At 43.5% G+C, this 16,840-nt stretch overlaps 1 protein-coding gene across 1 annotated transcript in view; it reads left to right on the top strand.

Moving 5' to 3' along the window:
- REV1 (REV1 DNA directed polymerase) overlaps positions 1-16,840 on the top strand; it is an 85,796-nt gene that overhangs the window by 2,943 nt on the left and 66,013 nt on the right. The window contains exons 2-6 of the mRNA XM_075852632.1: positions 3,226-3,292; positions 3,415-3,547; positions 9,830-9,998; positions 11,845-11,979; positions 13,692-14,338. Of these exons, the coding sequence (XP_075708747.1) occupies positions 3,236-3,292; positions 3,415-3,547; positions 9,830-9,998; positions 11,845-11,979; positions 13,692-14,338 (1,141 nt within the window). The 5' untranslated portion in view covers positions 3,226-3,235. The remainder of the gene's footprint in view (positions 1-3,225; positions 3,293-3,414; positions 3,548-9,829; positions 9,999-11,844; positions 11,980-13,691; positions 14,339-16,840) is intronic.

Here is a 16,840-nt window from a genome sequence, read left to right as displayed (position 1 = left end):
CTCTCTCTCTCCATTTCTCTCTCTCTCTCCATCTCTCTCTCTCTCCATCTCTCTCTCTCTCCATCTCTCTCTCTCTCCATCTCTCTCCATCTCTCTCTCTCTCCATCTCTCTCTCTCTCTCTCTCTCTCTCTCTCTCTCTCTCTCTCTCTCTCTCTCTCTCTCTCTCTCTCTCTCTCTCTCTCTCTCTCTCTCTCTCCATCTCTCTCTCTCTCTCTCTCTCTCCATCTCTCTCTCTCTCTCTCTCTCTCCATCTCTCTCTCTCTCTCCATCTCTCTCTCTCTCTCCATCTCTCTCTCTCTCTCTCTCCATCTCTCTCCTCTCTCTCTCTCTCCATCTCTCTCTCTCTCTCTCTCCATCTCTCTCTCTCCATCTCTCTCTCTCTCTCTCTCTCTCCATCTCTCTCTCTCTCTCTCTCTCTCTCCCTCTCTCTCCCTCTCTCTCTCTCTCTCTCCATCTCTCTCTCTCTCCATCTCTCTCTCTCTCCCTCTCTCTCTCTCTCCCTCCCTCTCTCTCTCTCTCTCCCTATCTATCTATCTATATATCTTATCTCTATATAAAACCGAGCACTTTCTTGGATAGTATTTCACAGTTCACAGGTATTGCAGCCTTCTCCCATTCAATGAGAGAAAAATCTGCAATACCTGTGAATCGCCGCTAAATGTGTGTGAACGATTCACAGTGAGCAAGAAGAAATGAAGGGGAAGCAGCGCTTGTACAAGCGCTGCGGCTCCTTCAAAACAACTGATCGGCGGGAGCCTGACCCCGACCCATCAGTTATCGATGGCCTATCCTGAGGATAGGCCATACATTCTTAGTGGCTGGAAAACCCCTTTAATATTTTTCACATCTGGATACCACTTTTGCCGTTATTTGGGTAGCACAGTAGTCTGAAACTTTTTATATGAAGTATCTTCAATATGATAGGAGTTTCCCCATGGGGAGCCTGTGGGGAACAGTCCATGCAATTTCGTTATGTCCATCATTTTAATGGCAGGAATAGTGTTGCATGCTGAACTTTCTATTTATTTTTTTTTAAAAGATTTTGTCAACTAACCGATAAAAAAGAAAAACCCTACATACCCCATAAAGACATGTATCGGACAGTGACCTATAAAGAATAGCATATTACCAGAATTGCGTAGATACTGCAACGCAACTCTCCAAATGCTGCTGTAAGCAAATTGCTTCCACACTTAGGCCTCATGCACATGATTCACCTGCGGGCCGTGCACATGGCCGCGTGCATTAATCTCTATGAGCCTGCATTAATCTCTTTCTGCGGTCCAGGCTCCTGCATGAGCCCATAGAAATTAATGGGGCCTCAATTATCCTGTGGGTTTTCGGGGGAATTGCGGCCGCAAAAGCACGTTCGTGTGCATGGGGCCTTAGAGTTCATCCATCCATAAATACGGATCCGTATTCATTAATATTCATCCGCATATACGGAACGGTGTCTGTATTTACGGATCCGCAAAAAACTGAGGAATCTTGGGTAATCCCCTGGCGTCGCATAACTCTTCCATGATTACGGACGGCTACGGATGCATACCCTTAGCCCTCTGTAATTACGGAAGCGCCCATAGACTTCTATGGGGAATCTGTGCTGTAACTACGGACAGAAAAAGGAAATGTTCTATAATTTCTACAGCATGGACACCCATCTGTAACAATACGGAAAGGTGTCCGTAGCCCATAGAAATGAATGGCTCTGTAATTACAGTCTGTAATTACGGATGAATTCTACGATCGTGTGCATGGGGCCTTAAAGGGTACCTTTCACGTTGAACATGCTGTCCTGGCTGCAAGCAGCATGTTATATAGAAGGAAGAGCTGAGTAGATTGATGTATAGTTCTGCACAAAAAGATTCAGAATAAGGCCCCATGCACACGAACGTGCTTTTGCGGCCACAATTCCCCGAAAATCCACGGGAGAATTGCGGCCCCATTTATTGCTATGGGCCCATGCACACGACTGTGGTTTCCACGGTCCGTGCATGGCCCAGGAGTCTGGACCGCAGAAAGAACGGACATGTCTTATTACGGCCATGTCCACGCTCATAGAAAATAATGGATGCGGCCATGTGCACGGCCCGCGATTTGCGGGCGGCTCGCGGGTGACACTCCGCAGCTGTCCGACCCGAAAATCACGGCCGTGCACATGGCTACGGTCGTGTGCATGGGGCCTAAGTTGTAATTTTATTAATTTAAACTTCTCCTCATTCTTGGCTAAAGAGTCTAGTGGGCGGTCTCAACCATTGATTGACAGCCTTCCCTATACGAGTGATTGGCAACTATTTCTGTATTCACACGGAGTAGAACCGGCCACTGGACTCCTAAACCCACAGTTAAAAGGGATTAAAATCCATAAATTACAGGTTATTTTGTATCTTTCCCCACATAACTATCCATCTGCTCAGCTCCTCCTGCTCTATAACATGCTGCCCACAGATCGGACTGTATGTTTGACATGACCGGTTGCCTTTAAATAGTACAGTGTACAATAGTATTACATTTATGGATACGTACGTACGTACGTACGTACGTACGTACGTACGTACGTACGTACGTACGTACGTACATTTCATTTTCAGTATTCCCATGAAGCTCACTGCAGTCATACTCTTACCAGTCTGAAATAGGTATTAACCTACAAAAGTATAATAACAGTGCTTAGAAACGTCACATCTTCTATCAAAATATGAGAACAGACCATTTGAATGGTCAACACATTATTGATACTGATATGTTACTATATATCTTTCGAAAGATTGCGATAGATACTGTAGACATAGTAACCTACACATACTGTTTTCTTTTAAACACCTCAATATTGCAGTAACTAGGGTGTGTTCGTACGCCACGGAAAAATCACGTTTTTTGCCAAGACTTTCGCAAAGTCACTGCAAAGACCATGATTAGACGCGACCTGTGAACACGAGCTTACAGATGTGTGTATGTTACTACATTTATACATAAACAGTCATGATATGCAGTGCACGGAGTGTAATATAGAGTATTCCCCTGCCATTTTCAGTCCTGATATAACCTACACTGTGTAGAAATACACAGGCTGATTTGAAAGAGTGAAAAGGCCTTTACAGGCGTCTGACTCCGGTAGAAGCGTTACTGCCACCTCTGATTGCAGATATTTCAGGGCATGTTTTATTTCTCAGAATATCAATAAAGCCAAAAACCCTTTTTGTTTTCTATTATTTATTTTCCAGGACCTACACGATGCGTAGAGGAGGGTGGAGGGATTGTTCTGGCAGCAGTGATGGCTGGAGTGCCTGGGTATGTCCTATATGAATATTTTCTGTCTATATACAGGGAGTTTGCCTCCCGTTAGGGTAAAGGTTGTGACTAGTTACTGTTGAATCAAAGTGCAATTTCTCTGTATTTCTCTTGTACTCTAGGGAGGATACATTGCGGCTAAGGTGCAGAAATTAGATGAGCAGTTTCGATTAGATGCCCCGCTGCAGCAACAGAAGGATGGAACGGCCTCTAACATCTTTAACGGGGTTTCAATTTATGTAAATGGTTATACAGGTATGTTACTGTGGATGATGTTTGCATTTTATGCAGCAATACCTAATATAAATAATGTAATATATGAAGCTGTAATCCTTTTATTATTTGTTAAAATAAAATAACCTGTCTTCAAGGCCAGTGTTTCCCTGAAAGATTTTTTTGATGCCATGTAATGTTCAGTCTAGGGTTATTTAACCTCTTCCTGTCCCCCTCATGTAAATTTACAGGCTGATAGCCATTAACCCGTTGTTACTTTTTGTATGTGATAGCACTGCACACTGCAAGGTTCCGTTCCCTGTCCTAAAAACCCACGAACCCAGTTCTCCTATTGAGCGTTGTGTTCCTGAGTCATTGACGTCCCAAGGATTCACTGTGGCAGAGAAGGATGGATGGCATGCAAAGCAGACAGGGTCTATGTCTTCCCTGCACATTACTGTATACAGATCATTGATATCGGTGATCTAATGGGCTGTTTACTATTATATGAGTTATCGGGGATCTTTATATGAAGACACGCAGGGAGCACATTGATCTTTATAGTAAAAAAAATAAGTCAATGTTGTACAATTTTAAAAACTATTAAATAAGTAAGAAGAAAACAAAAAACAAAATAAAAGGACACCCCTTCCTGAAACCACACGTATTAGACACCCGACATGGCATGAAGGCTTGGTTCTTAGGCGTCAGATGCTCATGTATTAAAGGGGGTTATCCCTCTAAGGACATTTATCACCTATCTACAGCATAGATAATTGTCTGATCGCTGGAAGCCCTACTTGTGGGACCTTTTACCAATCACCAGAACTGGGTTCCCGAGCCCCCCATTCCTCCTTACTCCACAAGTTGAGGAAACTGCTGACTACTGAACCGTGGTCATGCAGTGAGGAGGAACAGAGGGCTCGGAAACCGTTCTACTGACCAGTACAGGTCCCAGTGGTGAGGCACCCAGCGATTAGACATTTATCACCTATACTGGGTCCTTCATTGGATAATCCCTTATAATACGTTGATCCCTGGCCACCATTTTCTGTCTCTATCTGCTTTCGTTCCTTAACACGTTCTTGGTGCCCGCCGTATATGTCGGCGGGGTATGGATGGAGCGGGCCCAACAGTTGAGTCCGCCCCATACCCAGCATATGTCAGCTGTATTTTACATCTAACAACTCTGGCTAATGGCCAGGATCGGAGATGAATCTGTTCCCAACCGTATAACCACATAGATTCCGCAGTCAATAGCAACCCTGGCATATAAGCTGTTTAGCGATGCGATGGCCGAATTGGGGCTTAATAGCAGAATGCTAAATGCACATTACACGGAATCTGCGGTGGCCAAGCATTTGCAGTACCACTCCATTCATATGAAGTGCACAGGGACGAAAAGACAAGCCTGTTCTATGGATAGGTGATAAATATAGATTATGGGAAAACCCTAAGGACGCAGCCCTATTTTTCAAATCTGACATATTCCTCTTTATGTGGTAATAACTGGGATGCTTTTACTTATTCATGCGATTCTGAGACTGTGTTTTCTCGTGACACTTTGGACTTGATAATGGTAAAACTTGGTCGAGACATTGTCTTTAATTGTTGAAAACCACAAAATTTATAGAATTCAGAAAATTTAGCATTTTTTTACATTTTGAGTTTCTCTGCTTGTAAGACAGATACTTATACCACACTAAATCGTTACTGATTTACGTTTCCCATATCTCTACTTTATGATGGCATCATTTTTTGATCGTCCTTTTTATTTATTTTTTAGGACATTATAAGTTTGGCAACAATTTTTCACAATTTCGTCAAAATTTCCAAAACCTAATTTTTTAGGGACCAACTCAGTTCTTAAGTGACTTTGAGGGGCTTATATATTAGAAAACCCCATAAATCACCCCATTTTAAAAACTGCACCCCCTCAAAGTATTTAGTACAGCATTTAGTAAGTTTGTTAAGCCTTCAGGCGTTTTATAGGAATGAAAGCAAAGTTTAATGATGACACCACTGGCGGCTGAAGGAACCCATTTATTTTAATGGGTTCCATCGGGTTTCTATCGTGGTGTCTGTGGTTTTAGCCGAAACAATACTTCAGCGTTCTGTGCTATGGTTTCCGGTATTTTCGGCCAGATCTACGACGGAGGCCGCTAACGGAGCCTCCAACGCAGATGTGAACAAGGTTATGCAGAATTTATTTTATTCATTGAACCACAACCAATAACAGACCGTCAAAAACGGAGAAACCTTTATATTTTTGGCCTGTTTAGCCAATTTGCCCTACATGAAACCTATAGAATAGAATATATCAACTACAGCTTGGAACAATAAGACCTCTTTCATATATGCGTTGGTGTTTCCGTTGCTCTTCTCCGTCAGAGGAGCAACATAACAAAAAATACCGGAAGCACCGGTTCCATTGTACAACGGACACCATCGGCGCCTGACTACACCCATTGACTTTAATGGGTTCCGTCAGGTTTCTGTCAAGGTGTCCATGATTTTACTAGAGACAATAGTGCAGCACGCTGCTTTGTTTTATTCACAATTTTGAGGTCGGCGCATTCTGTGTCTCTGTAGTACACATTCTGCATCAAACATTCTGTTGCCTAGCAACACTCACAAAATATCCTGAGTGTGACTGCTCAAGTAACCCCTGTTCTATGTGCTGTAGCTGGGGAGAATACAGAACAAAGAAAATACAATTCTGTCATAAAATGTTTTGTATAAACAGAAGGAGGAAGGAAAAGAAAAAAAATATTATATATATATAGATATGTGTGTGTGTGTATAGAGTTTGCTTTACTCATGCTACAGAGTATAGCATCAAGTGCAGATAAAAAATTTTGTTGCCCAGTTTCTAAAAATAGTCATGCTTGTTTCACCAGTAAGCCCTCTCCCGGGCGTGTGACGGCCGTTAAAAAAACGTCCGTCACACGGCTGCAGTAGGAACAATAGACCCGGCCGTCAAAAAATGGGACATGCCCTATTTTCGGCTGTTCTCCCGGCCACCCCGGCTCCCATAGAAGTCTATGGGGCCAGGTAATACACGGCCATCACTTGAATGTGCTCCAAGTGACGGCCGTGTCTTCCATCGCTCGCTCTCTCCTTCTCCTCCTCCTCACAGTGCGAAGTGCATATGAGGAGGACGAGGAGGGTATGTCTTTTGCTCCCTGTAGAAGCTTCGGCAACGCTGTGGCCGGGGATTGGGGATTCCGCTCCAGCAGAAGTCCCTGACTTCACTGTGTCCATATATGGATACAGTGACGTCAGCGACTTCTGAAGCGTATCCCCGGCGATGTGACCGGGGATTCCGCTCCAGGAGAAGTCCCTGACTTCACTGTGTGCCACTACCTGCAGGGGGGCTGTGGCAGTATCTACAGAGGGCAGTGTTCGGCATTATCTACAGAGGGAAGTGTGTGGCAAAAATTTACAAATGAAATTCATCCAATTTTAAAACGGACAGGGAAAAAAACGGATGCAAAATGGGTCAAAACACGGCCTGGAACGGAATCGGAACGGATGCAAACTGGCCGGGAAAACCGGCCGACACTCAGACCCTGTCGTGTGAATAAGTCCTAACTTTAACACAAACCTTATGTTTATCACTTTCAGTGTGTAGTTTATATAACAAGTAATGGTAAACTATGAGGACGCCACTTACAGTAAGCCCTTATTCACACGACCGGATTTCCCGGCCGGGTGACGGCCGTTCATAAAATGGCCGTCACCCGGCTGCAGTAGGAACAATAGACCCCTAATGGGGCTATTCACACGACCGATTTTTTTGACGCCCCAGGAAACCTGGCCGTCAAAAAATGGGACATGTCCTATTTTCGGCCGTTTACCCGGCCGCCAGGCTCCCATAGAAGTCTATGGGGCCAGGTAATACACGGCCATCACCGGAATGTGTCCCGAGTGATGGCCATGTATTCCGTCGCTCGCTCCCTCCTCACAGCACAGAGTGCATGTGAGGAGGAGGAGTTTATGCCATTCGGACGAATGGCTGTACGCTGGAGGTAAGTTTATACATTGTGTCGCAGGGCCGGGGTGTACAGCAGGTGGAAGGGAGCACTGCGCTGGCTCCCTTCCCCTGCTTGTTTTGAAAAGCGCCCCGGCCCGGCGACCCCTTCCATGGCCGATGGCGCCGCTAGCAGCTGCTGCGGCTTCTACTGCTGTAGCGACGCCACTATAGCAGAGCAGGGAGGTATCTCCCTGCTCTGCTATGTGCTAGCCCCACTTTAGCTCCCTGAAGGAGCGGAATCCCCGTGTGTTCGGGTATTCCGCTCCTGGACAGAGCGCTTGATGTCTCTGTCCATATCTGGGCAGTGACATCAGGGGAAACTCCTGAAGCGGAATCCCCGAACCCGCTGTGACGGGGATTCCACACCAGGCGAAGCCTGTAACGTTCAGTGTCCATAAAGGGACACAGACGACAGGGGTTTTTCCTGAAGTGAAATCACCGGCCACCTGGGGATTCCCCTTCAGGAGTTGCCCCTGATGTCACTGTCCAGATCTGCCCGGCCCGGAACGGATGCAAAACCAATGCAAACCGGCCGGGAAAAACGGCCGATTTTATCGGCCGACACTCGGGCGGGACCCTGTCGTGTGAATAAAGCATGTGGAGGTGCACTTAAAGAGGCTCTATCAGCACATTATAAGTGGCCTATATTGTACATGATGTGATCGGCGCTGTAATGTAGATTCCAGCAGTGTTTTTTTTATTTAGAAAAACGATCATTTTTGACCTATATTAGCTTTATGCTAATGAGTTTCTCAATGGACAACTGGGCGTGTTTTACTATGTGACCAAGTGGGCGTTGTGGAGAGAAGTGTATGACAGATGCAGCCTCCATAGGCAAATATGTGCACATGGTGATCTAAATTCTGTTCAGTAGAACTACAGGTATACCGGGTATTGTTGCCGTAACATAAACGCTATGTTTATATAATGGGTTGCCTGTTTAAATACTCACGTATTTCAACACACACATATATGCCACATATTCACACATTTTCTGCATTGCAAGAACCCATGTAGATTCAGATTTAGATTTCCCTTTTCAATTGAAGTGGATGAAATCCCACTTCAATTAAAAATACTATTTTAAATTAATAATCTGGTTAGGGCATGCTACCTATTTTCTAAATCTGAAAAATCCCATTACCGTGAATTTTTTGGCGCTAAAAAATGCCGAAAGTTTGGCACTTCTTTTAGGCTATGTTGTATGGCTGACAAAACCTTTCTTTCTAAGGAGTACCTCACTTCTGGCTCTCCTGTATTCCATTTAGTGGATATAATTGCATCTACTAGTTCATTGGTTCCCAAACTTTGAGTCTGGGACCCACTTTTGGCGGAGACTTTTGTTTGGGACTACTGTACTTGGCCCTATTAGAAAAATAATTCCCTGCAACATCACAAACGACGATAATTGCATTCAAAACCAGAGAATAGCCGTCAGCTCCCTGCTCCAGCATTGGATTAAACTGTATCTGCGACTCAAAATGTTTCCAAATTTTCACTAGCATTATCCGTGTGACAGCGCCTATTACATTAGCTAAAAGATTGGGCATTACTAAACTAGGGATAGATCATCTTTTAAAGGCTTAATTTACAGCTCAACAAACATTGTCACAGTGCAGTAAGTTCTCCTGCTTGATTTTGGCAGGACCAGCCAACGTGTATAAGGAGTCGAGAAGAATAGCTGGCCGACCGCTTTTTGAAATGTATAACCAGCCTTAAAGTATGTGTTTTGAAATACACGCTAGATTAGTTAAAGAAGTCAGACCGCTATCTCCTTGACTCATCTAATAAAAATGCATTCATGGGTCGTATGGCATATGTTACTTTTAATAGTGGGATGGAGATAAGTTGCTGCATTGAGAGAGCACGCAGGGAACCAAAGTTCTGATTCTGCCATCAGGAGACAATTGGGATTCCCCCAGACACGTTAGATTAAGATCTGCCAACATTTAACTTATGTTTGTCCAGCTTTCTCTCTTTTTTTTTTTTTTATGTCCTCAGGGGTCTGGGAAAACCCTCTGCATTAGTGGGTGACGGAAAAGCAGCACATTAAAAGTAATATGGCTGACAATGGTAGCTGCTTCTTGCCTCAGAGACTAAGGTGAAGTCCAAAATACAAGCAACTGGACAGTTTCTACAAATAAGGACTCAGGAACTGATTCAAGTTTTAATTTTTGGCTGGAGATGTGATTTGTTTTCTTCCAGAGATAATAGGGCTACATACTTACATCAAGAAAAACACAGTAACGTATATACTACTTGTAATTTTTTTTTGTTCTTTGTTTCAGATCCCACTGCAGATCGGCTGAGACATCTTATGATGCTACATGGAGGCCAATTTCATCTTTACTATTCACGTTCTAAAACCACCCACATTATTGCCACTAATCTCCCGAATAACAAAATCAAAGAGCTAAAAGATGAGAAAGTAGTCCGTCCTGAGTGGGTTACAGATAGGTAATGTGATTTCATTTCGCTTAGGCTGCCTGCACATGTAGTGTTAGTGTATCGTTCAACTCCTACAGGTCAAACTTATTGAAACCATGTCCTTCACCTGTGCAAGCCATGCAGGCAAAAAAAAAAATGCATTGCAAAACCGCAGAAATCCATGTGTGTTTTTTACGCACTTTTCTTGACTGTGCAAGCACACTACCGCTACATGTGCGAGCACCCTTATACACTATAAGGGCAAAAGGATGTGAACATGCCTACTAATTGAGTTCAAGTTTTTAAGGCACACCCATGGCAAATAGACACACAGAATCAACTACACAGCCATGCGATCCCCATAGAGAAACATTAGTAGTGGTGTTGTTGAAGAGCTCAGTGACTTTAAAGGGGTATTCCCAGAATGGACAATTCTCATCTGTCCACAGGATAGATAAGTGTGATCACTGAGGGCCCCATCAATGGCTAGAACAGGGTTCCTGAACCTCCCTCTCCTTCTCACTGTGCATGCATGGTACTGCTCCGTTTAAAGTTTATTGGACTGACAGACAGCCAAGTACAACTCCTGGCTGTCTCTGGCAGTCCCATAGAGAATGAATGCTTGTCCTTCGCTTCATTTAAGCTCCACCCCAGCTGAAGTATTATTATTGTGAAGTGACAACATCAAGGAGTAAGCGCTCAGCTACGAAACGGTAGACCATGCAAACACAGAGCAGGGCTGCGCCCTTTGAAAAAAAAAAAAATATATACAAATCTATATGTATCTGTATGTGAAATAGTAACAGTTGCCCAACTATCTGTTTGTATAAGCCAGTAATGAAGCAAAACCATCCTCCTAAGTGTACTCACATACAAGAGCTGTCTTTAAAGTTCAGACAGGGAGTGCATCTGGACATTCGCTGGTCTCGCATCCAGATTAAAGTATATCTAGACTTGTACATGTTGTGTTTGGCCCTCCATGATTATTTGCTATTAAAGTCTGAATTATATAGGAGACATAAACTCTATCTAGAATTGTAGAGGAGAGAAAAAAACTTTTTTGTAAAAAGTGGTGAACCCTAATAGCGCTGCTGGAGTAAGGTTTAGAAAGAAAAAAGATATCTATGGATAACAAAAGGCTTTAAAGAGGCTCTGTCACCAGATTTTGCAACCCCTATCTCGTATTGCAGCAGATAGGCGCTGCAATGTAGATAAGAGTAACTTTTTTTTTTTTTTTTTTAAACGAGCATTTTTGGCCAAGTTATGACCATTTTTATATTTATGCAAATGAGGCTTTCTAAAGTACAACTGGGCGTGTTTAAAGTTAAAGTACAACTGGGCGTGTATTGTGTTCGTTACATCTGGGTGTTTTTACTTTTACTAGCTGGCCGTTGTGAATGGGAGTGTATGATGCTGACGAATCGGCATCATCCACTTCTCTTCGTTAACACCCAGCTTCTGGCAGTGCAGAGACACAGCGTGTTCTCTCATTTACAATCCTCCCCAGCAGCAACTTTTTTTACGAGTTTCCGTTTTTTGTGCACGCGGCTGCAGTGATTCTATGGATCTTTCCCAATTCTAACAACGTCTGTATAACCCAAAGATTTCATCACAAACTCTCCTGGGGATCCGTACCATTATGGCGCTGAGAGTTTATTAGAAAGAGTGGCGAAAAACACAATCTAGTCATTTTCTCAGTCCAGTGTTTGCAAGCATAGTCTTTAAACCAATCACAGATTACAACCAGCTAACTTCAAGATGATGTTTATTTTTGGCCTGTCTACTATGTTATTGATGCTGCTTTAATATCAGATGAACAATACTTTTATTCTAATAGAACGCAAGCGTTAACATATTTTATTTTTTGTTTTAATAGCATCCAAGCTGGACGCCTTCTTTCTTATGTTCCCTACCAGCTTTATACAAAGCAGTCCAGTGCTCAGAAGTGTTTGAAATTCACCTCTAAATGCAAACCAGAAGATCTATTCAAAGGGGACAGTATCCATAAACTGTAAGTATTGTTAGCAATTGCTCATTAAAGGGGATGTCTAGTAAAGAAAACCCATTTACATATACCCTACTAGGGAATCCTAAGGGTTATCTCCACCTTAGACATTTATTGCATATCCGTGGGACATGCCATAAGTGTCTGATAGGTGTGGGTCCCAGTGCAGCGACCCGCATCTATCTCCAGAATGGGGTCATCCCGACCCATGTCCCGTCTGGTGAGGCAGCCGCCGCATCCAGGCGGAGACTGAATGGAAAAGTGGCCACGGGCTTGGCTATTTCCATAACCTCCATAGAATGGAGAGAGTCGTGGCCACCTCTCCTTTCTCTCTCCGCCTGGTTTCAGCAGCCATCTCACCAGGCAGTGCGCAGGTCGGTGACCCTAATTTCAGAGATTGGGGCAGGTTCCAGAGCTATAACCTGCATCCATCAGACATTCATGACATATACCATGGATATGTCATAAAAGTCTAAGATCGGAATAGCTCTTTATTAGAGCGAATCTTTTGTTCAGCATAGATATCTCTTGGGCAGCATGGAAGCCAGTTACAGAAATCGAATTGGTGGACCTGTCCTGTCCTGTCCTGCATTACACAGACAACCCCAACCCCTTGATTTAAATTGGGAAAATAACGGTTATCCCGTAACCACAGGATAGGTGATCACATGCTGATCGGTGGGGTTTCCACCGCTTGGAGCCCCACCGATCATGATAAGGGGGTCCCGTTCCTCCGAATGAATGGAGCGGCAGGTTGCGGATGCCCGCAGCTGCTCCATTCTGTCTCTATGGCACTGCCGGAGATAGCCAAGCGCTGTACCTGCTATCTCCGGCAGTGGCATAGACCGTGAATGGAGCGGCAGTGCGCATGCGCGACATGCTGCCCCATTCATTCGGAGGAATGAACGAGTCGTCGTGATCGGTAGGAGTCCCAGCGGTCGGACCCCCACAGATCAACATGTTATTGCCTATCCTGTGGTTAGGGGATAACATTTAATCTTGGGACAATCCCTTTAATTTCCTCTGTAGTTACACTACTGGGAAATTGAACACTTACCTGTTTCCCCACAGATTACATCTGATCACTGGGCGGGTCACAGCAGGGGGGACAATTTGTGATCCGCTTACTATCAAGGGACCCTTCTAGCAAGTAGGGATTGTACAAAGCAGGCAACCCCCTTTAAATTGATTTTTATACATGAGGAATTTCTTTGATTTTGGAATATAGAGCTGTAGATCATGTAACATTGCCCTTTTGTTTTAGCTTCTGGCACAACAATTGTGAAGCGTCATTAACAGGTGCTTCACTCAACCTCACTAGTCTTTACTCCTTGCTTTTCATAAAATGCCAGAGAATGAGTTACTGTACTCATCTCTGCAAAAAATCGGTAGCAGCAAAAAGCTGCTACCACGATCAAAGCGGTTATCATTAAGATAGATCTTGCCGTAGCTTCAGACTACTGTGTCCCTCCATGGGACATGGGCAAAAGTGCCTCCAGAAACTGCTGACTCCTAATTTTAGATGTCCGCACAGTCTCCTCTATGAAATAGGTGGGCAGATGCTGATGACATCACTCGTTATCATCTTCCTGCCCAATCCATAATGTAGTAACAGAATGATCCTTCTTTAAACGAAGAATTGCACACCTTCCACTTTAAAATTTCTAATGTCCAACATTTTAATGATTTTTTTTTTTTAAATTCTAATTCCTTTACAGAAGCCACTCCATAGCAAGCACCATTCAGGAAAATGGAACAAATGGTTGGGAAGAAGATTTTGAAAAGTCTGTGGGGAAAGATTTCAAAATAGATGATTTAGAAGACTTTTCTGATCATCGAGAACAGAACTGCAAAGACAGCACTGTTGTCGTGAATGGACACAACTGCAGTCCTAATGGTGCCTTAAAGCCGCTGGATATCTCAGTGCATTCAAGTAACTCTTTTGCAAGTAGACTTCATTCATGGAACCAGCAGAAAACGCCTAATATAGGCTCTACAGACTGCACTTTAGAGCAATGGCAACCAAACAATGGACGCACAGATATTTCATTGGATCCTCACAGGACTGAATCAAGCTCAGCCTCATCCTCCTATTTGCACAATAAAACTAAACTCAATGGTGCTCATCACTCGCTCCAGGGGCCTTCAAGCATAAAAAGCACTACCATAAATTTGCCTACCAAGGCAGCCTCTCCACAACTGCCTAAAACAGCAGACTCAAATTTTATTTCAGACTTTTATTCTCACTCTAGACTTCACCACATATCAACTTGGAAGTGCGAGTTCACAGAGTTTGTACGTGAGCTACAAAGTCAATATAATGGGAGCTTTCCAGGTCGGGAGAGGTTAAAAAAAATTAAAACAGGTAATATGCTTTATCAGATAATCTGAGGATTTCTTGTGAGCATGTTAAATTATTAACTAACAAAGGGCGCATAACGCTGGAAACACATGTTCAGTTTTTATGGCAGTTTTTGAAGCGGTTCTTTGAGCCAAACGTGGGAATGGATCCAAAAATATGGAGAAATATAAAGGAAAGACTAGGTCTTCTTTTTGTTTATATCCACTCCTGTGTTTGGTTAAAAAAAACGGCATGTGTTATATCAGCCTAAATGACAGTAAAGATGTTATCCCAAAAATAATCTAATGTGGTTACTTTGTTTAAAGGGTAACTAAACGTTCAACAAACCTGACATGTCATAGTGACATGTCAGAAGTTTTGTTTGGTGGGGGTTCGAGCACTGAGACGCCCAACGATTGCTAAAACGAAACCGCAGAAGTGCTCGTGTGAGCGCTGAGCCGATCCGTGTTCGGCTTTTTCTGGCTCATACTTTCTATTCACACCGCTACATTGATTTCCGGAAAAAGCCGAACAGAAGTTCAACGCTCACACTGGCACTTTTGCCGCTTTGTTTTAGCGATTGGTGGGGGTCTCAGTACTCTGACCCCCACCAATCAAAACTTCTGACATGTCACTATGAGTGACCAGTAGTTCCTCCAGACAGACAGGTCTTGTTTGACCTGTTGGTCCTCTGAGATATCTAGTTTTTCTGCAGTGGTTTTATGTGTATCCTGGGATCTGTAGCTCCACTGGTATGTTTGCCTTTCCTCTTCGTTTGGTCTGCTGCCAAGCTGTTGTCTTACCCTTCTGTGGAATAGTACTCAGATAGGGTCTGTGTGCTGTTAATTCTTGTCCAATGTCTATCATCTAACTGCTTGCATGCTATTCATCTGCCATCTACTCCATGTATGCATCGTCTCTATCTTCTACTACCTTCAGCGTTCGGTTCCGCTCATCCTCTGGTGAGTTACTTGTGCCTTTTTTGTTTTCTGTCAGTATTCGTGTGTGCTTCATCCATGTGATAGTGATTTTCTGGTGTTGCAGTCTTGAGCTCCACCAGTGGCGTAACAATGACAAGTATAATCTAGGGATGTCACGATACCAGAATTTGGACTTTGATACCGATACTTTGTGTAGTATTGCGATTTCGATACCAAAACGATACTTTACCAACAGTAATAAAAAAATAAATAAAGTTTTTCCATTTTATAATGTGAGGTGCGTGGTGTGATGAATTTTGAATGTGCCTCACGCTAATAGTAATTAACCCCATCATGTTTCTCAGTCACAATGGGTTAATGTGTAAGGTACATGATGTGGTTAATTACTATAAATGTGAGGCACATGGAGGTTAAATTCATCACACCTCGTGCCTCACAATAAGTGAAAGAAAGCAGTTTTTATTTTATTTTTTTACAGCGCACACATCATAAATGACGCAAAAAAATAGTTGTGCGGGTTATTACGGCTGCGCCAATACCCAATATGTGTATTTTATGTATTGAGAATTATTTTAATGTTTATTGTAAAAAAAAAGGTGTATGTGTATTTTTTTAAATTTAATATTGCTTTTGTTTTTACTTTATTTTTAAACTTTAATGTACTGGCATATCTATATGCCAGTACATTAGCCTGTGTACTGACAGTACACAGGCAGTTGTTAGGACATACCTAAGTATGCCCTAACAGGAAATATGGTAAGACAGCCCTGGGGTCCTTCAATGGACCCTTGACGGTCTGCCCATATATGGTATGTCCCTCAATCGTGTCACAGGGATTCCTGTGACGTGATCCAAGGGGCATCCCCCTTCTCACTTTCCTCTTGAATGCTGCAGTCAGCTGTTATCGCAGCATTCAGGGGAATAATGGCGGAGATAAGAGGTTTCTCTGATCCCTGCCGTTATAGAGCGGGGCTGCGGCTGTGTAATACAGCCATTGCCCCGCTCCTGACGTTAAATGCGAGCGCGGTCATGAGGTGATGCGGCCTGCACTGCACTAATGAGCGGTGGCGCAGGCATTGAGGACAGAACGTGGGGGTGTTTTGTAGTGTGCCCGCCATGTTCTATCTTCATTGCCGGCAATCATTAGTGCAGCGCTGGCCGCATCGCATCATCCTGACAGCGCGCACATGCCAGGACTCCGGAGCGGGGCAATGTCTGTATTACACAGTCGCAGCCCCGCTCTCATACATTCATGTGTTACTATACTGCGGCTGAGCAGCTAAGTATCGAAATACATGAAATAACGGTATCGAACCGTTTGAGGATGCAGAGTATCGAAACAGTATCGAAGTTTTGATGCATCGTGCATCCCTAGTATAATTCATATAGCTTTAAAATAAAACACACATGCTAGAGGGACATATTACACAGATACATGTCATAGAAAAACTCTGAAATTACATGCTTTGTTCAAAACTTTTGGGCTAAGTTTGTTTTATGAATAAATCCAATAGGCTTTTTGTTGTAGTAGACGGAGCTCTAATTGTTAGGTCCCGTCTCTCCTCAGTATCTACTGAGAACCCCC

The sequence above is a fragment of the Rhinoderma darwinii genome, chromosome 2 (assembly GCF_050947455.1).
Source record: "Rhinoderma darwinii isolate aRhiDar2 chromosome 2, aRhiDar2.hap1, whole genome shotgun sequence".
Classification (NCBI taxonomy): Eukaryota; Metazoa; Chordata; class Amphibia; order Anura; family Rhinodermatidae; genus Rhinoderma; species Rhinoderma darwinii.
This window is presented reverse-complemented; position numbering and strand designations above follow the sequence as displayed.